This window comes from Agelaius phoeniceus, chromosome 15 (genome assembly GCF_051311805.1).
Source record: "Agelaius phoeniceus isolate bAgePho1 chromosome 15, bAgePho1.hap1, whole genome shotgun sequence".
NCBI classification, from domain to species: domain Eukaryota; kingdom Metazoa; phylum Chordata; class Aves; order Passeriformes; family Icteridae; genus Agelaius; species Agelaius phoeniceus.
In genome coordinates this window covers 1,674,738-1,701,652 of record NC_135279.1, presented here as the reverse complement: position 1 = coordinate 1,701,652, position 26,915 = coordinate 1,674,738, and the positions used below count along the sequence as shown (strand labels likewise).

Below are 26,915 nucleotides of genomic sequence, written 5' to 3'. Positions count from 1 at the left end.
AGAGCACACAGCAAAAGGGTGTTGGGCGCCTGTTTAAGGAGGGCACCTCGCGGCCTGGCCAGCACATCTGGCACAGGCTGTTGATGCAAAACACTTGGCCCAGAAACAAATTCTGTTCCCACACATCTGCAAGGCTGACAGAGCTCCAGGCTCCTCCACAGCACGTGCAGCTCCCCAAGCTACAAACCAATGCATTTTGACACCCTAAATGTATTTAGTCTCCCTTGCAGAGCTCATCAGGAGCAGCTCTGTTTCCAAACCCCCCTCAAAGTCACGAGCAAATTTAATGGACAAAGAAAATAATTTATTCTCCTGAAACCAAATTGTTTTCTCCAACCTTTCAGCAAGTATCTCATGTCAGAGCACGAAAAGCGATGCCACAACAATTCCGAGCAGCCTCTCCAAGGACAGCTGCCAAGGAGGCATTTCATTGATGCTTCTTCCCCTCCTGCCAACGTGTGTTGTCAGACACGTTGCCTAGACAGCAGAAATCATGGATAAGGACATCTCACAGTGCTCTAGATACCAGTTCTTACAAACAGACTGGTTTTCATAGGAGGCATTGCTTGAAAAGCATCCTTATTTGGATGGGGCAAGACTCGGGAGTTTGGAAAACCATCGTGGCCAGGAGAATGAGCTCCATTTCTTCTTGCACCTGGCAGGCAGCAGAGCCTGCTGTGTGCTCTGCTATCTCTGCAGCCCAGCAGCCTCCCTGCCTCCCAGATTATCTATCCCAGCGTTTATTATTTGTTATTTTTAGCACACAGTGTTCTCCACCCAAAGCTTAACATCTCAGGGCAGATCCTTCTTGGACAGAGTATAGGGGAGCCTTGATCCACATCATCACCAGTCCAGGAGTGCACAGTGTCTTATGATCCTGAAGAAACAGTTTTCAAAAGGAAAGAAAGATCTTTTCCAACAGTAAAAAAGATGAACCGTGAGCAGGACCTCTGCTCCATGCATGAAAACTGTCTAAAAAGCAAACATACAGACAACATTTACACAATAGGCATCTGGCAGCATTTTCAGACATTTTTTTTTAATTTATTCTGACATGCTATAAAGGAATAAATTACACTGTTAAAGAATTACCAGCAATAAAAGTATTTCTTTCTTTCAGCTGGGCTAGAGTAGGAGTGAGAAGGAAGACAGCCTGGGGCAGTAACCAATGTGAACTCTGCATGGTGCGAGGCTGCCCCCAAGAACAAGAGGAAATCTGGTCATATCCACTTCACAAGAACTTGAAAGAAAATGCCTTGGTTTCAAACCATCCCAATTTTTTCAAACCATTCCAATTTTTTTCTCCAAAGCAGCAATCACAAGTCAGTCCAGCCGAGGCAGGACATGGCAATGCTCGGAGGCTGCCAATCCTGGGTCTGCAAAAGATGCCATTTCATTTTAAAAAATTCCAATCTTATTATGGAGGGCTGGTCTCAAACAACAGGTTATAAAAATGCAAGACTGCCCCTTCCCCCTCAAGGAAAAAATACAAAATTTATTTAAAAACAAAATGAGGAAGAGTTACAACACTAAATCTAAAATGATTTAGAAAGAAATATGACTTCTTTTGCTTAACAAATGGCCTTAAACTTGGTTTAAAAACAGGGTAATGTAAATTTCTTAAACTGAATTAACAAGGCAAATTAAAAAAATCTCATTTCCTTACAGAAACAGTTTTTAGTTTTTAATGAACTTGTAAACAAAAAAGCTCCCGCTTCAAAATAAAAACAAAATCCCAGATCATATAGATGTTTACAGTGATTACATTTATCTAAGCAACTTACATACAGGTTCAGTTGTAAGATGTTAACTAAATTTCGTGACAAATATGCTGTTTTTCCTTTTATACCAAGAACATTATAGAGTTAATGCAGAGTCCTAAAGATTATCTAGTAGTCGCTAAGTTTCTCTTAAGTCTTCACTTTAGATGCTGTTATTTCTAGCACAGGTAAGCAGGCAGAGTCTTTCATATGCTTAAAAACTGGAATCTTTGGTTACTACCATGTCAGCTGGCTTGGTATGTTGCACATAGAAGCCAACAACTTTAAGAATGTTTTAAGTGTACAACTTTCAAAACCCAGGGAGGAATAACCAGAAAAGAGTGCACAATTGTGAGCATTTACAATTATCACAACTGTTGCCGAAGACTGTTCATGCCATTCTTCCAAAACAATGAGATCTCATAAGCAGTGTAGTTCAAAGTAAAAAGGTAACAAAAATTGGCATATGCACAATTTTCTCCACTTGTGTGTCAACCATTAGTTAACTTTTCCACTTGAAAAAAATGCAATAGAAAACTGGACACCATGTTTCACTATCTCAGTAATATTCACAATTACAGCTGCTACAACTCGAAGTGCAGCATCACTGACACTGCCCAGAGCCAGTTTATACTGATATTAAGTTCTTTACACCAAGGAAATGGTTGCCCACAGCCACTGGCAAGTGTATCAACTAAAATTTCTAGGATTTGGGGAGTGACAAGTCCTGCTCCGATCTGCTCTGCTTTGTCCCATCCTCGTCATGCTCAGAAACCTGCAAGATAAACACAAGGGCAAACTTACTGATACGGGATGGAAACGAGCAACAGCATTCACAGGAGGGAAATTAAACAGCAGTTATGGTCATTCAAAGGGGAAAATGCTGCTCCATCTGGGAATTGCAGAGTTCCTGGGGTCCATTTCCAAAGGTAACCGGCATTTGCCACGGCTCTGGAGCTCGCACAGCTCTGGCTCTCACCTCCTGCTGCACTGGGACACAGGCTGAATGCACCAGCTGGATGCCACATTCCTCCAGCAGGAATTCAGCCCAGCAGTTTGAAAACAAGCTGTGTTATTGCCACTAGGAAACAGGATGTAATTTCATAGGATTGTTTTCTCCTCGTCTGCAGCGGCTCATGTTTATGTCCCTGAATGTCAAGCTGTCACCTGACTGCAGGGAGCTCTCCAGAGCCGCAGTACGGCAGCGGCACAGGCAGTGTCACACGGCCAGCCCAGGATCACCCAGCCCCTTAGAGCAGCTGCTGGCACCACAAACCACAGCAGCACGCTCTGGGCACCCACAGCAGGCAGCACCTGGGACAGCCACAGCACACCTCAGCCTTGGGGAGGACAGGGGCTGACTCACACGGAGGGGAGGTGCTGCACACACTGCAATTCTTCTCATGTTCAGAATTCCAAACGGCATTGGGGCATGGGGAGGGTACAGGAACACACACACGGATCTCCAGGAACCAGGTACTGCAGGCTGGGCCAGTCCTCCCTCCGTGCTCCTCTCTGGTGACTCAGGTGGCAGGGCTGTGCTCCACAGCCTCAACCAAAGATGGCCTTGCCAAGCCAGTTTCCCTTCTGGGTGCTCTCCAGACAGGATGGTTCTGCCCATGGGTGAGTTCATCACAGCAACAGCTCCGAGTTTTTGCAACAGAAATCTCTTCTCAGTGAAATACAGACAGAGCTGACCTCAGCTATAGCTTGTGCTGTCATCCAGAGAGAAGCAAGTGCAAACAAGCCTTACTAGTCTGACATTCCATCCAAAATGTATCTGGAGAGCACCCAGAAAATGGCTTTAACTCTTCCAGAACTGGCTACAGGTCATTTCAAAGAGGTTCAAGAACTTGTTTCAAACCCAGTGTTAATGCATTGAGGAACAATTCTCTTTATCCAGCACTGGTCACATTAAAAAAAAAATATATAAATCCTGCACCAGAATCAAGACAGCCATTCCCACTTGAGTGCAAGTTCCCACAGAAAGCCCAGGGACTCCTGAGTTCCCTAATCCTTACTTGATACACACAACCAAAAATTATGCTGTTTTTCCATTTAGTGTGTTCAGCAGAGAACACTGATTCATCTTTTGAACCACTTTCTCCATCAAAGCAGCCAAAACAAAGTCAACAAAGCAGAGTGTGGAAAGAAATAGATCAACTCATTGCTTCAGAAGTCTGAATATTTCACAAGAAATGGGAGCCTGGACCTGAGGACAAAGGACATCCTACCAAATGATCTGCTGCTATTAGAACTCCTCAAACCCAAGGTAATATGGGCAGGAGGATGTCCAGCTACAGAGAGCAACAGGGGGCTGGATTCAACTCAAAATGTCCCTTCAAAGTCCTGTAAAGCCACAGCCCAACCACAGCTGTCAGGTGAGATGCAGATACTCAGAGCACACAGAGCACTGCTGGCATGAGGAACATGCTGGAGAGCTCATGGTGGCATCACTTCCACAGATCTTCATACAGGGCCAAATCATCACTCCTTGTCCCTCTGAGGTGTTACCCAAACCTCTGAAAATCTCTGTGCTACCTGAGGGATCCTCAAATTGCTTTATTATTACCATGGCTGAAGGTGTGATTGACAGGGGAGCAGCAACTGCAGTGCAATTCCCTAAGAACCTCCTCAGTGTGAAATGCTCAGACTTTGTGTATTCTCCATTTCTCCAGACAAGCAAGTGAGAAGGATTCAGGTGTCAGTAAATTCTAATTTCTCAAGCAGAGAAGTCTCAGTCTGTTCTGAGCAATCCTGCCACCACCACAGGCATCCAGCAAATATTAATGGACCTGCTGACAGCCTGGCAGAATCTCCAGTGCCAGGAGTTAGAAACACCTCTCCCAAATGGACCTGGTAGACTTTATCCTGCAGATTGACTGCCTGAGTCACTTTTATGACTGAGGGAAGCTGAGGGTAAGCACAGTTACAAATCACACCTGAACAACTGCTGCTCTGGCAAAAGAGAGGCAGCCCAAGTTGCCCGAGTCAGCAGAGCCCTGTCTGCTGGAACAGTTCACCTCTCCAAGTTCCAAACCAGCTGATCTGGCTGTTACAAAAGACACTGCACACAGTTCCAGAGAGGGGCAGGGGAAAAAAAACTGAAGAGAAAAAAGGCCATGGACAGAACAGGTTATTCTGGAACCAAGCAGAATATTTAGCCTGGGTAAACTCTAGGATTCATTGATGATTTAACATGGATCTGGGTTAAGGAAATCAGGAATATCTGTAAATGAGCATACTGGCCACACAATCTGAGTCTGTCCTTCCCTGGCCCACCCTGCTCAGATGCACATCTCCAACAGCACTTTACAAATCACTGCACCTGTACATTGCTACTTGCAGGACTCCTGTTCAATGGACAGGGTTACCAGAGGGGTAACATTTGATACCAGGAAGCCTTTTAAGCCACTTCCACACAGGCTTTGCTACAGCAACTACAAAAGAATTTAATGAACTCCAGAAAAAAATAACCAGATATTTCATCCTCTCCAATGTGACAGAGCATCCAAGCCACGCTGCCCCCTCCTTCAGCTTAGCTGGGTTCAAAAAAAATCTTCATTAACAGGCAGAATTCCCCACAAAAAGACATGTAGGATTTTAGGACTCTGGAAATCTCTACTTTGCTGTGGAGATGAAGCCTCTGAAGTCTTCAGATGTTTGCCAAGCACTGCTTTAATGCTCTGCTGACATTACCCAAAGGTCACATGCTTTTTTTGGTGATGGGGAGGGGAGAGTCATTCCCCAAAAACCCCAATGAAATTGTGCTGAAACCCCAAGAATTTCATCTTGGCTGCAGCAAGGGGTCTCTCCCAAAGGACAGTGTGATCAGGAATGTAAATCAGTGAACAGAAATGGTCTGGGGCTCCATGGCAGAGCTTCCCTGCTCATCCCTGGCACTGAGCTCAGCTCTGCTCTCTGGCACTGCAGCATCACCTCAAGGTGCAGGCAGATAATCACTTTAATGACCTTTTCTTTCTTTCACACACAGCACTTGTGCAGAGACTGTCTGAGGCAGAGAGCAGCACGTTAAACCTCAGAACACTTCAGCCCAACTGTGTTCCACCAGCTCACAGCCTGATTTCCAGGGCAGGCTCCACTTACACATCACCACCTCCTGCAAAGCCCTCACTCTGAGCATGAGCTGTTGTGAGCAATGTGCATTTCTGCAAATTCCCTTCTCCTGCTGGAACAGTCAACCCCTCCACACCCCAGGTGGGGCTGGGTTCTGAACTTCAGTCAGAGTTTCTTTATTTCAGGAAGCAATCCAAGCCCAGGTGCTTAATCACCCAGGCTGCTACTGGTGTTGCAGCTGCAGGAACTGGTTTCCAGCCTGTCAGATCCAGCCACTCTATGCCAAAAATCTGACACTTAATGGCATCTCTGAATTTTTATTTTTTTTTCAAGAACCACTTCAATCTTGGGAAAAGCAGCAGGTGTTTTAATACTTCATTTATTCTGAACAAAATGTGGGTTTTTGATAGCTATTTTGACTAAAGACACCTGGTAAGGTTTGAATGCTCCCACACTATGTGAAGAACAACGTTGAAGTTTATTGTAAACACTTCTGCATTTCTTTGATTTCCAGGATTGTCATCTTAGCAAGTATGTAATTTTATACATAAAAAAATGACAGACAAGAGGTACTGAAGAGCAGCAAGGCCTCAGTACAGAATTTAAACCTTGCTTCTCTATTCTCAGTCACACAATCTCATTAGTTTCAATTTTATCCACAGCTCAGCTGCAGGAATTGGTTTCATGGCAAGACTGGCTCACAGATGTGGCAGTTTCATCCTAGGGACTTACCAGACTCACACCAGCACATTTGCATCATTAAAAAAAAGAAAAAAAAAAAGTATTTTAAAAGCTTCTAGACCATGTGGGAAAAAACTGTTTTGTCTTTTCAGAACTCAGTTTTCAGTTATTACACAATTACATTTGAACATGTCACAACATTTCCCTTTGAAACCATAACCTAGAAACATCCAAAAATCATCAGGAAACCTGAAGCCCCACCCCAGAGCACCCAGATACTTCAGAAAATTGTGAGTTGGCAATCCACAGCAGTTTGGGGTTACTGCTTGATGTAGACAAGGCATTTTGAGCTCACCGGTCCCTTCCTTGAACTCTGGACCAAATGTCTCAATGTAAACCCACTGCAGGAAGCCAGAGCAGTCACAATTTTCTGTTCCCAGTGTTTGAGGCATACAGAACAGAAGCAAACCCACAGCACTGTACCAGCTGCCACAGAGCAGAACCCAAAGTCTCTAGATCCTCGCCTAGTCAATGAGAATCATCCCTTAAAAAGTGTTAGGTCTAGGATTTTGGATTGCATTATATATTTATACATATATACGGACATATATATGTATATATATAAATCAAAAGAAATAAAAATGTCACATTCCCAACACCAAGTCAGTTTCTTGTTTTTGGAAAGTGGTTAATGCGGGAGCAAAAGATGCAGTGGTTAAAAATGACCCAACATCCCCAGAAGAAATGATATGAATAACAAGGACATTTGGGTATAAAGTTAGTAGTCAAATTCTCCAAGGACGTCTTTTGGTTTTGCTTTTGAATTTAAGAGCCAAATGTAGTTTTTAAACCACCTCCTTGATCTAACACTTGGAATTGCCGCCGTTGTCCAAATTCGTGGAATTTTTGTTTTTCCTGTAACGTCACTTGGTTCTTGGCTACTAACCTTTCATGTTACTCTTGGATTTGTCAGTTTGCTTGCCTGTGGGGGTTTGGGCCTGCTGCCCCTGCCCACTGGAAGAGGCTGCCTGCTGTGCTGCTTTCTGCTTTAACATTGTCCAGTCGAATGTGTAGTCATACTGGTGGTTCAAGGTCCTGCAAGAGAGGGAAATGTTCTGCTGTAACACATCCGAGCCAACGCCAAGCCCTGCCTGAAATCCCACAACTAGGGGATAGCTCCTTCTCTAAGCTGCTTTAGAGATTATGAATGGTATAGAAATGCTAAGTGTTACTAACTTAAAGGGATTCTTGCAGCAAGCCCAAATGCCAGCCAGCAGCATTTACTCATTGCTTACACAAAGGTCTGCACTTGTGGAAGCAGCAGCCCAGCTCCCTCACGTCTGCACTGAGCTTTGAGCTTTATTTTTTTTTTACATATAGATATAATTTCAAGGAAAGACTGCAGTATTGTACATCATTGAATAGGAATTCTTTGGATTCCAGACACCTGGGGGGAGACTCGAGAGATCAGTACCAGCCCTTCCTTTGACAGGTGCTGTTCACTGCACAAGGTGGAGTTTATGTTCCAGTTGCTCTAACGAGCTCAATGAAGCAGCACTATTCTCCTCCACTGAAATTTCTCTCCTGGGTACCACTGCTGGGCCCAGCACCAATTTCCAAACATAAAAAGCTTCAAAGACTTCTACCAAGGGGTCAATTTCTTATGGTACTTGCAACAGAACCTGAAGCATGGGCTCAACCCTGTGGTCACATCACACAATGCAAAAACAAGAGAATCTTTTCCCTTTATGTTTAACATTGAACAATAATTTTCAGGTCCTTTAAACAGCTTTTGAAGCTCTGAAATGAAAGGGAGTCCCAGAAGAACTCCCTACACCACACACACAGGAGCTGCTCTCTGCAGTGCCAGTCCCACAGAGCAGTTCCCAACTGGATCCCTGAGAAGTTTCTGTACTTTTCCACTTGGAGACTGACCTGAAAAGAATACGGAATAATTGCCTCAGGTACATGTAATCTGGTGCCTCTTCAAAGCGCAGGCCACGACAGTAGTTCAGGTACATGGCAAATTCTGCAGGGAACCCCTGGAAATCAACAGTGTTAATCAAGCCATGGCTCACAGCAAAAACCTCCTACCAAAGGCAACAAGATGTACATCTGTCTCTGACAGCAGAGGCAAACTGGTTGGAGATGCATGAATTAATTCCACTTTGCCCCTGGTTGTTAATGTGTTCTGTAGTTCAGCATGTGGATTTGCTCAGGTACACATTCCTTCCCCAGAACTGTTACCTCATGGGTGGTTTGCAATCAGAACCTTCAACATTTAACTTATTTATAAAGCACATCGTTCATCCTAATTAAACCTTGTTCTTATTAACTAAGTCTCTAAAATAATGATAATTATCTGGTAAGAGATTCACTCTTGTTTCCATTAAGGTCAGTTAATAAGCATTAAGTGTGAAAACTTAAATTATGAAAACCTCTTTCAAAGATTTTCTGCTTTACATTTTTAAACATTGAATGCTGTATTAAAGCCTGCCTGTAATAGGTAATAGCACACAGAACAGTGCTGTAAAAAACCACAGGGTGTAACATCCCTGGAAGTTCAAGGCCACACTGGATGGAGCTCTGAGCAACCTGGACTAGGGACACCTGGAGGGTGTCCCTGTCCCAGCAGGGGGTTGGAACTGGGTGATTTTTAAGGTCCTTTCCAACTCAAACCATTCCATGACCAGTTCAGTGGTCTGGGAGATGCTGTCAGACTCTGGGGATAGAGATGTGCAGGACTAGAAAGTGCAGTCCTTGGTGCTGCTGTCTGAGGGGCACAGGCCCTGCTGCGCTCTCAAGGATCTTTGTTAAGAAGCACTCAGATGCCACAGTGCAAGAGGAATCTTAAGACTCAAAGGAAAACCCTGGGAAAACAAAGATCACTTGCATCCAATTCCACTACAGGCACTCCTTGAGTAAGGGCAGACAATATGAACCCTCCTGGAGAGGCACAAAGTGGATGTGGGCGAGCCAGACAGCTCCACCTTGGTTACTTATTTACTTCTGATGTCAAACCTGCACTGTAAACCTTGAAGAACTGAACAAGCCTCACCTAAGAGAGCTGAGAGCTTGCACAGCCAACAGTCAGCCAGACCTGAATGATGGTGGCATGAACTTTGCCAAGGAGCAGCAGCAAATGCTGCCCTGTACACATTCCCAGTCTTGCTGGGTGGCCAAACACAAGGCACCCACTGCCTGCCAAAGCAGAATTATTCAGCAGCAAATGCCATGTGAGGCTATTTAATATATTGGCTCAAGTTTAGGGGGAAAAAAACCAACAAACAACAAACCAAACAAGAAAAGAATTTCCATTTCACAGTATGACATCATTTGGAAACTCTTACCTTACACAAAACCTCAACAGGAGTGGACATTTTCTTTTCACTAATCTTTTCATACTTTTGCTTCTTTGTTGCAGCCTGTGGAACATGTAGGTCACAATATAAGAGATATTGTGCAACACTGGATTAACAAGGACAGCAGCAAAAAAAAAAAAAATGACAAAAATCCTTTGGTCAACCATAAGTATTTTATGTGAAATCTCCAAGTCCCACACACTTATTGCAAAGAGAATGAAGGTCAATCTGGTATTAAGATTTGGCCACAGTTTAATACCATTTGTCGCAGTCTAATGCTTCCATCACATGGCACAGCTCGTGTAGTTCATGCTGCTGCTTTTGTCCATTAACCACAGCAGACTTGCAGCTACATTTGCCAAAGTTGTATTAATTCCCACTCAGTGCCCCATTCAGGGCTGCCTGCACCCTTTACATTCATTTGCAGCTGAGGAGTTCCAGTGGCCCACAAGCTGCTGCCTTTTTAGAAACTGTGCAGCTGCAACACCATTGGAATTACACAACTCTCACACGAAGAAAGAAAAACAATTAAAACATGAAAACCAATCACTGGAGTCTAAATAAGTGAAATAAGAAATGTCTGCTAATGTCTGTAGCTGGCTCCCATACATGGAAATCCTGAACAAGCCTGCTGCAGTTAATAATTATTCAGTTGTGCCATAACCTGGACTGAAGACACCACTGAGGCTGAACTTGCAGGCAAGAGATTATTTCCATGCTCTCTCCAGCAATTCAAAAAGCCACTAACAATGTTATTTTTTATTTCCCAAAGGGGCCCCAGCCTGCAACAGGACAATAACTGGCAAAGATGATGTCAGCTATTGTTTAGCATAAATTTTAAGCCAGTCCAACAATGCACATTTTGCCTGCTGCGTAAGAGGCAGAATCCACAGTCTATAAATATCAAGCTTTGGGAAAAGCTGCTTTGTACAACTGAGGCTAAACATTATATAAACCCACCTGGCAGGCAGAAGCATGCTACCCAAACGTGAAAAAAAATAATATTAAAAGGCTGGGGGAGGGAAAAAAAAGCATCCTAACCTACCTTTAATCCTTGCCAAGGCAGACTGGTTCTGTTAAAGTACATCAATACATAGCCTAGAGACTCCATGTCATCCCGACGACTGCAGGAGGAAAACCACAAGGAATTACAAGTTCTGCCATTTCTTGCTTTATTCCATAGTGCTAGCATTCAAAATTTTAAATTAAAAAATAATTCAGGAATAAACCCTAAGAAAAGCCCAAGATAGGAAGAGATCCTATTCGTTTTTAAAGCAAGGAATATTCTGTAGGTATTGTGTGTTCTAAGCTTCCACCTGCAGTTACACTGATTTGAGAAACAAAATCTTTGGAAAATGAAAAAAAAAAAAACCAAAACAACAAAAACCAACAAAAAAACCAACCATGAAATGTCTTTCCTGCCTTCTTAAGTAGCTTGAGTAGAAACTGAAAATTTTCCTGTAGGAACCATGGAATGCTTTGTAAGAGAATGAGGTTAATGAGGTCAATAAGGCTGTAACATCTTGTCAGTCACATTTTTCCCTGAACCTTGGCTCAGCCTGGGATCAATCCTGACCACCTGGTCCCTAAGGGGCATTGCTCCTTTCTTCCTTGCCTTCTGCCAAACCCCCTGAGCTGTCTCTGATTTTAAAAGGCAGCAATATTTATGGAGGTGCATGAATCAATCCCAGAGGTGCCTCTGCCTTCTTCCCCCCAAAGTCAGTTCCAAGGCAGCTGGAGAACTCCAAAGTGATCCAGCTGAGAACTTGCACAAACTCTCATGCAATAGGCTTCAAATGCTTTCTGCCCTGCACATGTTCCACATCCCCACTCTGGCCACATGAACTCCACTGTACTTTGCTCACAGCTTTCCTGAGCACCAAGAGCAGCACAGTTCATTGGAGTGGATAACACACTCCAGGATTTTTTTCTCCTCTTGGCAAAGTTGCCTCTTCCCAGCTGTGGTAAAATCAGATTTTTCCTCTGACTGCCCCTCTGCAGCTGACATCTATTTAATATGAGGCAGAAAAATAACTTCTTTTTCTCCTCCCTGCTCCCTTATGGGGAAAACCTGGTGGGTTTTGCTGCTGCTCTCTCACCCAGAGAAGGATTTAAAGGGTGGCAGGACAGACTCTACAAAGATCAAAAGGCTGACAGTGGTATTGCAAACAGGATTACACAAAAAGGTGAGGGGAAAACAGCTCCCCTGAAGTGGGAACAGCCTCTAACCTGATCTAACTTGGTAGGAGAAGAAAGAAGCTGGTGATGTTTTGTGTTCTAGCCCAGGCAATAGAACCAGAACAGCCTGGCACCCTCACTCATGGGCCAGCTCTGTGACCCTTGGGGAACAAAGGAAAAGCAATCCCAGGGGAAAATCAGCTTGGCTCCAGAGAGCTTTGAGCACAAGGCCAGAAAAGCTCTGCTGTGCCCAGGGAAGAGGGGATTGGTTCCCTCCCCTCAGATCATCTCAGCTGCAACATGAAACCACAGACAAAGGGCTGGAAAATGATACTGAGCCCACAAATTCCAGCCTGCAAAACTTGCTAATTCCATTAGAACTGCAGATTTTAATCACCAACAGCATTCAGTGAACCTGTACAGGGACATAAAATTTTCTGAGAAGGCAGTGGTAAATTCAGAAGGAATAAAGGGATGAAGAGTATCCACCCCCCACCCAGCTCATTGTTTTAGTGTTTAATGCAATGATCTCGTAGTAGGAAACATTTAGTTCTGTAAATCTGCAGTGGGTACATTATTACAATATATTGATAAAAATAATTTTCAGGATTTGGAAAACAGGACAATCCTCTCCAATATTAAAATAAATACCACTGCAAACAGCTCCTTGAGCACAGCTGTCATTACCTGTAGCAAAACATGTTCTGTAACAGTTAAAAGTACAGGACTAGAGGTTGAAATATTCTGCCATAAGCTCCAGAACTGGTTTCTCTTGAATACAGGAATGCATTACTTCTTTGCCTCACTGCTGGCTTGACCTAGACAGTTTAGCAGCTTTTAGCAAGCACCAACCTACATTTCTAATTATAACACAATTCCCATTACCAGCAGATATGGTGTAAAATTCAACTAAACTCAATTTTTGGTGCCCAACTAAATTCTAAAGCAACATACTTTGCAGATCTCTCCTTTTCTCTCAGGTGCAAGCACAGATATTATATTCCCTTACCAGAACTGCTTGGGATCTGTGAAATGCATTTATTTCAGAAGTGACACCTGTCATTATCTTCCTGAGCCACATGACAAGCTGGCTTAAATAATGGCACTGACAAACAATAAAATACCCTGAAGGAACCTTAAGGAAATTAAAGTAAAAAAGGAAACATGGAGCATTTTAAAGCACCATTTGTGGGTTACATGTTGAAGCTGACCACGAGAAATTCTGTCATCCTCATCTTGGTTAGCCAAAAGGTCAGAGGCACAGACATTCCTGGAAGTTTTAACTATCCAAGAAAGGTAAAGCCACACTCTTCAGTTATCCAGTACAATTTTAGGCACAGAGGTAAGGGAGAGAGGCATCCCTTGATATCCCATAAATACCTAACACCTCCAAACAACTTGAAGTGCTCTCTCCACTAGAAAATGCTGGGATTCTGTAGGAACAAAATGCCTTTGATCCAGAAGATAAAAATATGTGTTTGTTGATTAAGCAAAGCTCTAATAAATATATCCACACACATGTGTACATACCTACAGACATAAAACTAAAATACAGTGTGACTGAAGGTATTTAAGTCTTGCTTGCAGGCAAAAGGAGAAATAATGGTTTAGTAAGTTGAAGAGAGTGGGAAAACAGGCCAGACACCAGCTTTAGAACAGCCTTTGTGCTTACAGAAAGGCCTCTCAAGCCAGTCAGCAGTGCTGCCAACAGGTACCAACACATCAGCAAAGTGCACCATTTTATGTGTGAAGGGCCTCTGACACACCCACATCAAAGTATGGCTTAGCCTTTAAAAAGCCAAAATAATATGCAGAACATCCACGTGATGTCTGCAAGACACACAGGTCTCTTTAAGAAGCAAATCAGGTGCTTGGATTTTCCCCCCACCCTTGCACAGGCAGCCAAAAGGAGGAACACTTGCAAAGAGATGGATACACTTTTCATACAAAATGAGCTCAGACTCTTCAGAAGCCTCCAAAGAGCACCCTGCACCCTCCAAAGGTTGCACTCACCTCTGCTCAATGCCAAGGTGTGCATTGATGCTGGCATATCGAGCTGTGCCAGTGAGATTTTTGTCTTCTCTGTATGGTATGTGTTGCCTTGTCCTGTTGTCCCGGTACTTTTTGGCCAAACCAAAGTCAATAAGGAATAACTTGAAGAGAAATGAAAATAGGTTAGATTCCTATCCAAAACCCCAAATTCCCAACTTCTTTCAGTAGGCATTAGCTATGTTTTAAGACACCCAGACAATGTAACAGCCTACAGTTAAAAGAAGCAAAGTAACAGTGCGGAGGCGCAACCAGCTTTAAGTAGTCAGTTAAAAACTCGATGGTGAATTAGTTCAAGCCTTTTCTCAATCCCCTGCAATGGATTAGATGGTGCTACTCAGCCTCTGGAGCTCAGTTCTGCCACTAGTTCCTATCACTACTGTAGTCTCCTGAGGGAGGAAGATGTGTGAAAGCACATCCCAGACCCCACTGGCACAAAGGGCACACACATGGAGCTCAGGGCAGCTCAATGCACAAGGCACACCCTGCACCCTCCTGTCCCAAAGAACAGTGGCCATTCTGCAGAGCACAAGGCCAAAATCTTCCCCAGCAAACAAGACAGCTTGTTCTTGGCTCATTGTAAGGCTCCCAGAACACTGCCACAGCAGCAGGACAAACTCGCTGGTTTTAGCACAGCCAGGAAGCTGGAGCCAAGGAATGGATCCAATTTGGGTTTCTAATAACCAAGCTTGCCCAATGATTTGGTATTTAGCAACCTGAGTGTGTGGTAATTAGTGTGTGGTAATCAGCGTGCTGCCAGCCAGCCCACCTACAAAGGGTCATCCAGGCTGTACTTTCTTGGGCAAGATTTCAGGCCTAGGCAAAAAAAGCTGAGGCAGAAAGAAGCACATAAAGAACCTTTCAGACTTCAAGCTACAAATCCTGATTCCAACACTGGATTAATGCTACAGGATCAAGGACTACAATCCCTACAGACTGATCAGTGCTGCAAAAGTAACTTGGGTGGGGGCAGAACGTGATGGAAAGAAGACATTTCAAGTTTGGTAAAGTCTCAGTAAAAACCAACTCTGTATCACCTTAAAGCTGATTCCAGAACTGAAGATACATCTTTAAAAGCAAACTGGAGACTAAAATACATCCAAGGCTGAAATGGGGGGGTCACTGGCACACTGGAAGTGCTGTGAACTAGGAAATTCTGTTTGAAGTATCCAAGATACTGAAAGTTTCTCAATTGCAGAATAGCTATGGCTCAGAATTCTGATTCAAGAAGATTTACCAACTACAGTAGCCTAGACAGGAAAAAGCAAAGCTAAAATCCTCTTAAACTACTGGTGTCAGAGCAGAAAACCTGGGGTTGAAGTCTTGCCATGATCTACATGCAAACACAAGGCACTGCAGTGCTCCATTTGCTGTTAAGGTGAAAGTCATCCTGAAAGCCCAGAATGCTTGGAGCAAGGGACATAAACCCAAGTTTATAAATCAACTCCATGCTCAGACAGCCCAGCAAGGTGTGGGTCTTGGCTGTGCTGCACCCACTACAGGCAGCTACTCAGTGAGCATGTGGATATGTCCCCTAGCTACCAGGAAATCACCTGATATGCCAGGAAATATTTGATATTGAATCCCAAAGCAGACAGTGTAAGGCTCTACGTGATTGCTCTGCTGTGACTTTCCTAGAAGCAAAGCCTGAGCTCGAATGCAATCCCTCATTTTCTGATTTGGTCCACAACACAGACCTGTAACTGGCTATTATTTTACAGCAGCAGCTTCCCTGGGGAAGTTTGCTCTGTTCCCTAGCTCAGGATCAGTCTGTATGTCCCTGTGGATGGGCTGAAGGCAGAGGAGTGAGCCCCTCCTGGAAAGGACGAAGCTGGGAGACACAGCTCAGTTTGGACGAGCACAGAACGTCCCAGTGCCAGCTCCCAGATAACCTCACACCACCTTCATTCTGTTTGTTGCACTATCAGCAGGAAACTGGAGAAGTAGGGCACGATTTTTGCCAAGAGCAACTAGAGAAGTAGATCAAAGTCTGTGCCTCTGATAAGAAAGTTTCAGAAGCAGACAACAGAAGCCTGTCAGCTTGTGTACAGCAGGGATCTGCCTGGGATTTAATCCATGGAGACTACTGTGGAAAGCTGTGCACCAACGGCCAAGCTCCTGAGCAGTGATTCATATTCAGCAATTTCCAGCTGTCCTGCTACCAACTGGCAAATGTCTTCCTCTCTCTGCAATTCATCTTCTCTTCAAGAGTCAGAAATATGACATTAGACACTACAAGATAAGCTCCTGCTTCTCCAAGATGCAGCTTGTCGCAGTAGTTTCAGTTTTTAAGCAAAATGGATGAAAATATTAAGTCTTCATTACACATTTGGGGTGGTTTTGCAAGGAAACTGCACGGGGAGGAGTCTGGCTGAAGTGGTAACAGAACTTCTCCACATGCATCCATAGGAACTGCAGGAAACCTCCAGCAAGGCAAGCAGGAGCCCTGCTATTTCATGTCTATCCTTCACCACACTTTTAGGAGATTGCCTTTTGAGTTGGAAAGACCACAAATAAAACCTGCACCTGAAATCAAGCACGTACATTTAGCCCTATCAAAGTTTAGAAATAATTCCACAATTTAAACAAGCGCCACAGGGAAACATCTTAGTAATGTTACATGTTTGCCAAGTATGTCTGAATAATGCCAACATAAGAGGTGCTTTTGCAAGGTCTACATTCTCCAGAAAAACAAAATAAAAAACAAAAAATAAACCAAACGAAAAAAAAAGAAAAATTAACCGAAACAAAAAATAAAGCACATGAATTTGGGGTTGAGGTTGGAATAGGAGACAGTTCAGACCTGGTTTAATCCTGAGAAAGATGGGTCCTGAGAAGTACTAACAGTCATGCTTCTTTTCCTCTTCCCCACTGGAGATTCTAAACACTGAACAAACAATAGAGGGTGGCAGTGCATCAAACAGTCTTGCTTACATTGCAACATTGGCCGGCGCAGACAGGCAACACCGAGGCGTTCGAGAAAGAACAGGGTAGCCAAATGCCATCCTTCTTCCACCAAGCACTGTACTTTTCAAAAAAACTGTATCTTTCCATCTCTTTTTTTTTTTTGGAGTCATATTTTGATTATTTATCGTGGTATTATTTTTTTTTTTTCCAAGGAGAAAATTTGACAGATGGGACAAGGTAAATTTCAACTGTGAGCCGCTCCAAAATGGCACTGCCTTAACCAGGGATAGCAATGGTGACATTTGGCTCTATTAAAAAAGGAAATTCAAGTTTTTGCTTACAAAAGCAGCCTTTGGTTCCACAAACTGCCCTTCCCCCATAAGATATTTAGAAAAAGTAAAATCTTCAGTAAGGAAGAGGTAGAAGGCATTTAGTCACCTTAAAGTTTACTTTCATAAGCATGCAGGGCTTATTTCTAGCAGAGCTGGAAATTCATCTTTTAAGGTGGGAGCAAAATTTCTCCCAATCACCAAATTAAAATTTGGGGAAAAAAATCAATTTAATTTTTTTTTTTTTAATACAACTGACAGGAAGCTACTGGAACAAGATTACCATGCTGTTCTAGTCTTTGTGGCTGATTTTCTTTGAACTGTGTAGAGGCATCTCTAAAAACCCCAAAACTACACTTGGTTACAAAAAGAAACATTAAATATTGTATGGTGGCAAATGTTTCCTAGACAAAGCCCTTGATTCCAAACTGAAGGAACCCATTCCATATTTTGCTCATGTAAAACTATTAATTTGCACTTGGGTCAGGAACTAACTCCCTAACCCCCTGAAACATAAGTGAAGCCCATGCCCACAGTGCTTTACCGCCATATCATTGCATGGCTCCCTAAAGGGAAAAAATCAAATGGTTTGTAGGCAATTTTGTCTTTGATTTCAGCTGATGCAAATCTAATGTGTTCCTCCTCTAAAGTAAGCAGAGCAGCAATTTCTAGGCCATTAATCCACACCAAGATGAACTGGAGTGCAGCAATGCCAACCTAGCATGACTGTGCAAAAGTATAGAAAAATGGCCCAAAAAGAACAATTGGAAATCAGAAACTAAAACTAGGAAAAAACCAAAATAAAAGTTTTCAAGTTCTACTTTGAGTCATGCCAGAGAATTAAGGAGCCTAAACTGCTCAACACAGCAGAGAAAAATAGAGCTGTACAGAGTGAAAGTATGAAACTTGGGAACAAACAAAGTTGAACAGCAACAGGATTACATAAAGACTGTCTTTCAGCTGGAATTACAAGCTTTTCCACCCATGGTTGTCTCTAAACACTCAGTGCATTGCACCTCTTCAGACAAGAGCTGTTATCTCACATTATCCAAGCTTTCCCCTTCTAATGCTCATGGCCCTGAAGTTGGCATTCATACAGGCAAACAAAGGTAAACATTTTGATTACTGGTAGTGCCTAACCAGATGAGACATCCTGGGATGGCATCTAGAGAAGATAAGTGGGAATCTTGCTTCCAATAAACAGCTTGATCACGTACATTTGTCCTGAAGTTAATTTCTAATCAGTAGCATGCTTAATGCATTGCCAATGCTGCCTGTCTGCCCGAGCTCGACATACAAATTGCAGGATTAAGCATATTTCACTCAAGAAAACTAAAAATAAAAGGAAAAAGTTGCCTTCCAGGCAGGAAACATGCACTTCTGACTATGTTTACCCATCCCAAAAAGTGTACCAACCTCAGCCCACCCCCCCACCCACCCTCAGCTTTTTTTCCCCCACAAAGTAAACTGAGACAAAATTTTTTTTTTGTACAGCAGGTATTCTACAGCTTAACAGTTTTCCATCAACATAATTGCATCATTTCTTTTATTTATAAAAGTATCTGCATGTTGGCTCTTGGTCTTATCCACAATTCTGATGGTTGAAGAGACTTTACCAGTCTGTCACTGCAAGGTTTATTGCCCTGCTGACTGGTAGGTCAGGAGCTCCCACGTTGCACAAACTGTTTTCATCCTTAGGAGGTCAGCCCCAAAGCCAAAGATAAGATTTGACTTTATCATAGAGGAATAAAATGCTATGACAACAGACATCTTGAGAGAAGTAGCCAAGTATTCTCTAGGGTTAGTTTATAACCTTGTTGCAAGGCCAGAAATCATCTTGCAATCAAGTGGATCCCCCAGGGTGGGTCAGAGACCCACAGCATTTACAGGTGGACACCAAGAAAACCAAGTTCTCCCACCCAAGAACTGTGGTTTAGCATCCAAAATAGCAGTTTTAGCAATGGATTTTACAAAAGTTGTGCAGCTGGAATCAAATCACACAGGCATTCCCTCTGCAGCTTGGAAACAAAGAGCTTTGGACTAACCTTATTACAGTGACGCCCAATACCCATTAGGAAGTTATCTGGTTTAATGTCTCTGTGTATAAAATTCTTTGTGTGCACATATTCAATTCTACTGATCATCTGTAAAAAAAACCAGCAACATGTAAGATTTCAAAGAGAGCAAGACATTTCATTAAACCTTCAATGAAAGCATGAATTTTTAGAGTTACCTTCCTCTGCAACTTCAGTTTATGCATTTGCTTAATGAAAACCAATTTTTTTAAATGCTGAGTAGCTTCTTTTCATGTTAAAATTCCACAATCTTGGTCAGAAACTGGCAGATTAAATACCTGAATAATTCCCAGATATTGAAGTTCGTGTTTCTAACTATAGCATCCAATTAAAAATTAATTTTTTTCATTGTTTCAAAGCTTTTATAGCTACCACAAGCCAATTTTAAAGCTCATTCCCTCCCCCTGCCCCAGTTACTCATTCATCTGGTTATTCATTCATCAAACATCACTTTTCAGGTAGCAGTTTTCATGGGCCAAGTCCCAACTTGATGGTGGCCCATCCTGCCATAGCCAGGTTACCCTAATCCCAGAATATCTGGAGACATGGAGAAACTCTGGCACATCTGTGTCATCATACAGGGCCAGCCCATTTCCTGTGGGTGAGATCACAGCCCATGGTTATGTGGCACAGCTCTGCAGCTCCTCAAACACTCCTCTTGCAGCCTTGAGTTGTTACATCACACCCCTGACAGCTGTTTGCTGGACTGTGCCCTAAAAGCCACTTCTGAGCCCTGCCATCCCCCATTTCTGCCTGTTTCCCAGCTGGCAGCCAATTAATGCTCATCATCCTAGGAATAATGCACAAACCCCTCGTGGATTCCTGGAGATGCTGTCACACCCAGACTCTGGCTAGGGGAGCAGGCAGTGGCTCTCTAAAGCAAGCACATCACCCTCCCAGGGCAGTGAGAACAGGGACAGCTGACCTTGTCTCCAGACAAATGCCTTGAGCTTCCTTGGCCAAGAGCCTGGGATTCTACGAGCATCTGGCTGAGTGACAACTTGGTGCTGATATCTATTACGTAATATTAGATGAAATTTCAACTACCATTGAAAAATTCAACTTGAAAAACCCTCAGTGCTTTTCAAGGAGCTGAAGGAAGCACAATCAAGCCATTTATTAAGCAGCAAGAAATGAAGATGGCTGCTCATTCCAAATGCTGTATTCTCATGACCAAGTTGGAAAAATACCAACTGCTATAAAAAAAGACTTAAGAGAGTTTTAGAGGCCTTGATTATGTTGGAGGTAGAGTGGCATCTCCACTAACAGCTTTAAGAACTGTCTGTGAGGACCAAACAAGCAAGGCAGTTATTTATTATTAGCTCTCTGTCTGGTCCTAGTGATGCCTTGGATCGTTTGTCCTTGGTGCCCAGCTGGAGAAGGAATTGTTTTGTCTCCCTGCTCTGTGAAGAGAACTCACCATGCCCTCATATGAAGCTCAGAACTAAAGCAGTACAGAATGTGAAAAATAGAAAAGCTAAAACCTGAGGCATCACTAGAGGCTACAGGAGGGTGTGAGAGCACAGGGACAGACTTGCACCTTGTCACCACAGATGCCATTGAATCAAATCAGCCACAACTGGAGACTGTTTCAGCCCCCCTACCACAGCCTCTGTGGTGATACTGGCAGTGAACCCACCCAAATGAGTCTGAACATTTTCATGAAGTTGCCCTTAAAGCAGCAGCACAAAGGAGCTGGCAGCTGCAGTGCCCTCCCACTCGGTGCACTGGGTAGGGCAGAGCACACAGAAACCACCATCCCTTTGTCCTCATTTAGGTCAAGTGTTCACTTAGTGCCCAAAACACTGCATCAATTATTGAACCCCCTCTGCAGGACCCCCTCAGGGCTCTGAGGCTGCTCCCCCAGGTGTGCACATACCTGGTCTGCTAGCATAAGTACTGTTTTCATGGTAAACCTGCGAGAACAGAAGTTGAAGAGGTCTTCCAGGCTGGGCCCCAGAAGATCCATGACTAGAACATTGTAGTCCTTTTCTTGACCATACCACCTGCAAGAGAGGAAATGATCCAGCATTATTAGCAGCAATCCTGATGCAGCCCAGGGTACCCTCAGTGCTCTCAGCTGCAAGGGCACGTTGCTGACTAATGTACCATCTTGAAAGCTAATGAGAAATTAATGCTGGTAATATCTTATTTTTCCTGGAAACAAAAGTCTGAGCACAAACCAGAACACACAAGTTGGCAATCTTCCCTGAAGAGAAAACACTACTCCACATCAACAACCAAAATACCAATCACCAGAATGAAAATGCAGCCAAAGCAGCAGTGTCCTTACACTGAGGTGTGTGTACAACACCCAGACTGAAATTCTTCTGCAGGACATCTTACTCTCATTGCAACTGCATCATTTCACTCCACAAAACCATCTTGACGTGCCCTAGGCTTCGTTTTCAGGTCTGACTTCTCTGCACCAGACCAAAGCAGTTCACTCACATAGTGAACTGAACGAATGAAATGAATTTTTCATTTATTTCTCAATTTTAAAAATGCCAATCAAGTTCTATTTGCAATTAAGTCAAAATAGAGGCTCTTTATCAGGCTTTTAATATCAGAGAGAAAGAAGCACTCAGGTGTCAGAAAAGCAAATTAGAAACATAACAAAATATTAATTGCAGCTATACTATGATAGTAACCTTTAAGTGCCTAATACATCCATTTTGGACAAAAATAAAGGCTAACAATGCTGTGAGGACAAGCAGAAGCTCTTCCTTGGATGATTTCCTTTCCAATCCATGTTTAACATTTCCACCATAGCCCTGCTTTACTGCATCTGCAGCTGGGGGTGGTCTCTCCCCAGCCAAGCTCCTGAGCAGGCCTGGAGTCACCTCCTGGACTCCTGCACATCTCAGTGTGAATCTCCACCCTTGAAAGACAGGGCTGGAATATTCTCCTCTCCAGCCCTTCTGCACGTCCCAGATAACCACAGTCAAGTGACAGCTGTGAGTGAAAAACTGTTTTGAAGCTGACAGGGCACCTGTTTGATCAGAAGGCTGCAATTCTGCCTCTTCTGAGCTCCTGGTCCTTACACCAAGGACCTACTGCCTGCAGTCCAGGGAGAATTTCCTTTAATTTCCCAACAGTGGCACAGACAAGGTGCCCCAAGGATGTGCCTCATAAGAAGAGTATGCAGATTAAAAAATAAAACCTCAAGATTCAGCTAAAGTAGCAGTTGGGACTTAAATGTCTGTACAGACACTGTATTTCCACTTTAGGCAATGGCTCCAGTGCACCAATGCATGGTTGTCTGGAAAACAGTTACCACTGATAAAGTCAACAAATTCCTAGGTGCTCAAAGGATTCCAAGCTTAGCTTAGCTGGGATAGTAAAATAAAATGTTTACAAAGCCAGAGAGAAAAGATTCTATATTTGGATTTGTTTCAGGAACTACTGGCCTGTACCTTCCCACTGTCTGGATCCTAGGAGAAACCATGCCCTTCATTCCTGCATTGTTATAAATCTGATTAAAGTTATGTATGAGCTGTGGCTCACACTCCCTGCTTTACACATCAGTCTAAGGCCTTTATTCATTCTCTGCATCAAAATGGGATGCAGAAAATATCTATTTTGAAAGCAATCATTCAAATGAAATGTCAACAGAACAGCTCTGTAAACAACTCCAGGGGTCACAGGTGAAAATAAAACATTATGGGCACCTAAAGAAATGAAATTGGAGCAAATGACCTGCCTAGGTATTCTGTTCCTATGAAATGTAGGTTTGTTGAGAAAAAAAAATTAGTGAGTAATGGGCTGAAATGAAGAATTCTAAGGAGTAAATCAAGATCTAGCTAAAGTACCATTTCCTTCAAGGGATGGAATTCTAATTGAGATGCTGAGTGTAATTGTTCAGCACAGCAATGGTTCAGTGCCCTAGAGATGCAGTGAAGGGGAAAAGATCAAAGATCAGCCTTCAGTGGAGCTAAGAAAATTGAGTCCCAGCCTCACAGACGAGGTGAAGCTGATGCAAAGGAAGCCCACCCTGCAAGGTACATTTTAAAAACCTTTTTGTTCCTCCACAGGGATCTGTCTGCAGAGTAAGTGCAGTAATTCAGGATGATTGCACAACCTCTGTCTGCCCTATTTCTATGTATGAACAAGAATTCTCATCTCCTGACCACTCTGCTCTGGTGGAAAGCACATTCAATTCTCCAAGACAAAGAAATAAGGCAGAACCTCTAAATATTTCATTTTCACATTTACCTGCCTGTAATTCCTCACTGAAGACTGTGACACCTATTCATTTCACTGCTGGCAACTGGAACTTCTTCCAAGGTATCAGAGTGTTTTATTTACTTTGCTAACACTCCAAGTAAGTTTTCATTTCCCTTGGAAGATCTCCAGGGAAAATGGGATTAAGAAGTAAAGCAACATCATGTCCACTCAAGGTGTAGGAGCTGCTACTACTGGCAGCTCTGAATGAAAGAACTTTAGGAGTCTTGGCTTTTCTTAGCAAAACTTGGATATTAGGATATATAAAAGCTGGTGTCCCAAAAAGAGATCTTCACAAGTTCTTATATGCATCAGCAGGGAAACTTGGAATTATCTCCTAATATGAGGGAATGATTCATACAAAGCCCTGGGCAACTACTGGGTGGCACTGGTATCTCAGAATACAGGGTGCCCACATGTCTGAGAGAGCCTGGACTTCTGTCAGCTCAGCTGAAGTCCTTTCCCTCATGAAGCAACACATCCTAAGTAAGGGAGAGTTTTGGAGAGGAGTAAAAAGTGGGAGCAAGAGACTGAACTCCTTGAGAGCCATTTTGGGTGGGTAATTACTGTGATTTGGTTACACACAATGTATTATTTCAAGAAGAGAAGCTGATTTACCAGAAAAACTTCTCCTGATCTTTCTCTAATTGATTCCTAGTGTGCTTTACACCCTTACACAAAACATGAACAGGACAGAATCATGAGGAATAGTCGAGTGTACCCTTGAACAGGCAGTGTCACACAAACATCTGATACAGATGTCACAAACCTCCTTGAGCTTCAAGGTGTGCCCAAGCTCCCAGGCAGGAAAATGCTTCATCACTCTCCCTTCCCTCATCTGTTTAAAGCTCTATAATCAAACTATTCCAATTAGTCAGAATACAGCAAAGCTCTTTTATGAAGCTTTCTATCAGAGCCTGGTTAAAGGCTGAGCACAGTGACCTGAATGTGACTTCAGTGACTTGGCTGTGGTAAAGAGCAGAGTGGACACGTCACCGAGTTTCCAAATCATGTGGTGTGAGAGCCTCGTCTATAACCCCAGCATAAACACAAAGCTGAAATTTTCGAACATCTTAGATTTCAGCATCTGAGCTCTGTGGGAACATCCAAGTCACACCACAGAGCAGTCTGAAAGTGTTTAGTTTCTAAAGAACACACAATAAAGCAGGTATGATGTCAGGTCACATGCCAAGTGGATGTTGTTTACTTCAACTGACATGGGGTGGGTTTAAATTCTCTTGACTAACCTTGAGACAAGGAAGTGAAGGCTTGATGCATATCTAGTACCTGGTGGCAAACACTCTAGTCAGCTCTACCCAAACTTAAAATCCTTCTGCCTTTTCAGAGCTGCATCTTTCAAAAAATCAATGATTTCTATTTCAGCAACTGTCTATTTTGTAAATAATGTCAAGGACAAAAGAAGAAATGTTTGAGGAAATGTTTTTTAATAGCTGGGTTTGTTTTGTTTGCATTTTTTTATTTGTTTTAGCTAAGAAAACATTTCATTTGGTTATTAATAGTATTTTTTCACATCTTCCTTTGAAAGGGTCAAACAGAACCAGGCAAACTAGCGGAGAAAGGGCTGAAGGGCTAACAGAATCACACAGAAATTCCAGCCCTGTTTCACACTACTGTGTCACTCACACAATTCCAGTCAATAACCAGCAGTTTCACTACACTGGCAATTATAATAATTACAACGAGGTAACAAACCCAGCACAAGTACCCAAAATGTGTCAGAAATAAATCAAAGTATTCAGGAGATTCACATTAAAAAAAATAAAACAAAACAAAAAAACCAAAAAATCAAATTCAAATCAAGACAAAGCAAATTACTGAATTAGTAAATCTGACAGCTGTAAGGCACTGGCAAAGAAACCCCAAATCCCAGAATTCTGAAGACATGGAGGCAATAAAGGCACCTCCCTTTGCCCACAGCTTATACAAAAAACCAGAACATGAGCTCAGTATCACAAAAAACTCTTCCCACCACCAGACAAACCATGACAAGACCATTTTGTTCCAACTTAATAAAAGCTCTCCTCAATCAACACCTGCTTTGCCAGGTAACCCATCCTCCACTAAAGGCTTCTGTCAGCTCCATCACTGACTATTCCCACAGGGGCTCTGGCAGCCTGGAATTGCACACAGAGCTACAGGAGCCTGTGCTTCTGTCAGACAAAAAACATCTCCTGGTGCCTCACTGCAGGGAAGGACAATTCTTCCAACACTGAATATCTGAACTCAAACCTTTACACTTCCAGAAACGTTTATATCCCATTACAAAAAGGGTGATTCTGACTTCTTTGCCATTACATAAAACTTTTGCCACTTTGATAAATTATGGTGTGTGACTCTATGATTCATCTGTGTAATCCTATGTAATTAAGTTTCTCAGCACTTGTGTTTGCAAGCAACAAGTGAAAGAGCTCTCGTGACAGAAATGGAGATTGTCAGAAGAACCAAAGTGGATTAAAAAGCTGTTAGAACAAAAATGTAAGGTGAAAAAGCAAGCTGGAAAGAACTTGCTAACAGAATTACCTGAGATCACCTAATTAGTAAGTTTGACAAGTCAGCAGGCACATGAGGGGGAATATGCAAGTCTGGAAAGCCTCATGGACACAAAGGACTCAGACATCCCACAGAAATCCAAATGGCACTGATGTGGTGAACACTCTGGAACTGTATTCCAAGCCTGCCAGCCCTAAGTCACTCACACAAAAGTCTCTGAACTGGGCATTAGTCAGATGATGGGACTAAAGAGAAAACACTGACCTCCCTGTAATTCCAGAGCTCTGATACCCTGAAAAACACCAGCTTATCCCACCAGGAGAGGGGCAGCTGCTCCACACACACAGAACCTGTGGACTGGGATCACTGCTGCAAGCCCTGTCACCAGCTCAGGAGAGGAAACCCAAATCCCAGCAAGGGCACAAAAGAGACCTCAGGAAAAATGGGGGGGCTGTGACCTCTGCAATCATTGACTCCAACAGCTCAGCAGGGCACTTATGGAGCCATGCAATTATTCCTTATAGATACAGGAGGATGGGAAAAGGGAATAAAGGTTTTTAAGAAAAATCAGGGAAAAAAGAGCTGGCAGCTGACTGCCTGTGGGTCCAAGCATTATCTTCAGCACAGAAACTCTCTGGCTCTCTGTGTCCAACAACACAGCCATGAGCACTGCCCTGCTGGCCTAGAAAGTTGTGATGTTGCACCTGACTAATTCAGAGCCTTCTGCTCCCATGTTCTCAGCACAGACATCTCCTGACAAAT

The 26,915-nt window shown here is 43.1% G+C and overlaps 1 protein-coding gene across 4 annotated transcripts in view; it reads right to left on the bottom strand.

Moving 5' to 3' along the window:
- Nucleotides 1–282: 282 nt before the first annotated feature.
- The window catches only part of CSNK1A1 (casein kinase 1 alpha 1), a 33,293-nt gene continuing 6,660 nt past the window's right edge, over nt 283–26,915 (bottom strand). Inside the window, exons 3-11 of one of the 4 annotated variants that reach the window (XM_054642541.2) lie at nt 21,298–21,424; nt 19,389–19,487; nt 16,911–16,994; nt 14,072–14,211; nt 10,926–11,004; nt 9,869–9,943; nt 8,454–8,560; nt 7,501–7,613; nt 283–2,535 (exon numbers count right to left, since the gene is read on the bottom strand). In XM_054642541.2, the coding sequence (XP_054498516.1) occupies nt 2,528–2,535; nt 7,501–7,613; nt 8,454–8,560; nt 9,869–9,943; nt 10,926–11,004; nt 14,072–14,211; nt 16,911–16,994; nt 19,389–19,487; nt 21,298–21,424 (832 nt within the window). In that variant the 3' untranslated portion in view covers nt 283–2,527. Of the gene's footprint in view, nt 2,536–7,459; nt 7,614–8,453; nt 8,561–9,868; nt 9,944–10,925; nt 11,005–14,071; nt 14,212–16,910; nt 16,995–19,388; nt 19,488–21,297; nt 21,425–26,915 lie in introns of those variants that run through there. The other 3 variants (XM_054642539.2, XM_054642542.2, XM_054642540.2) reach the window with 3 other exon arrangements.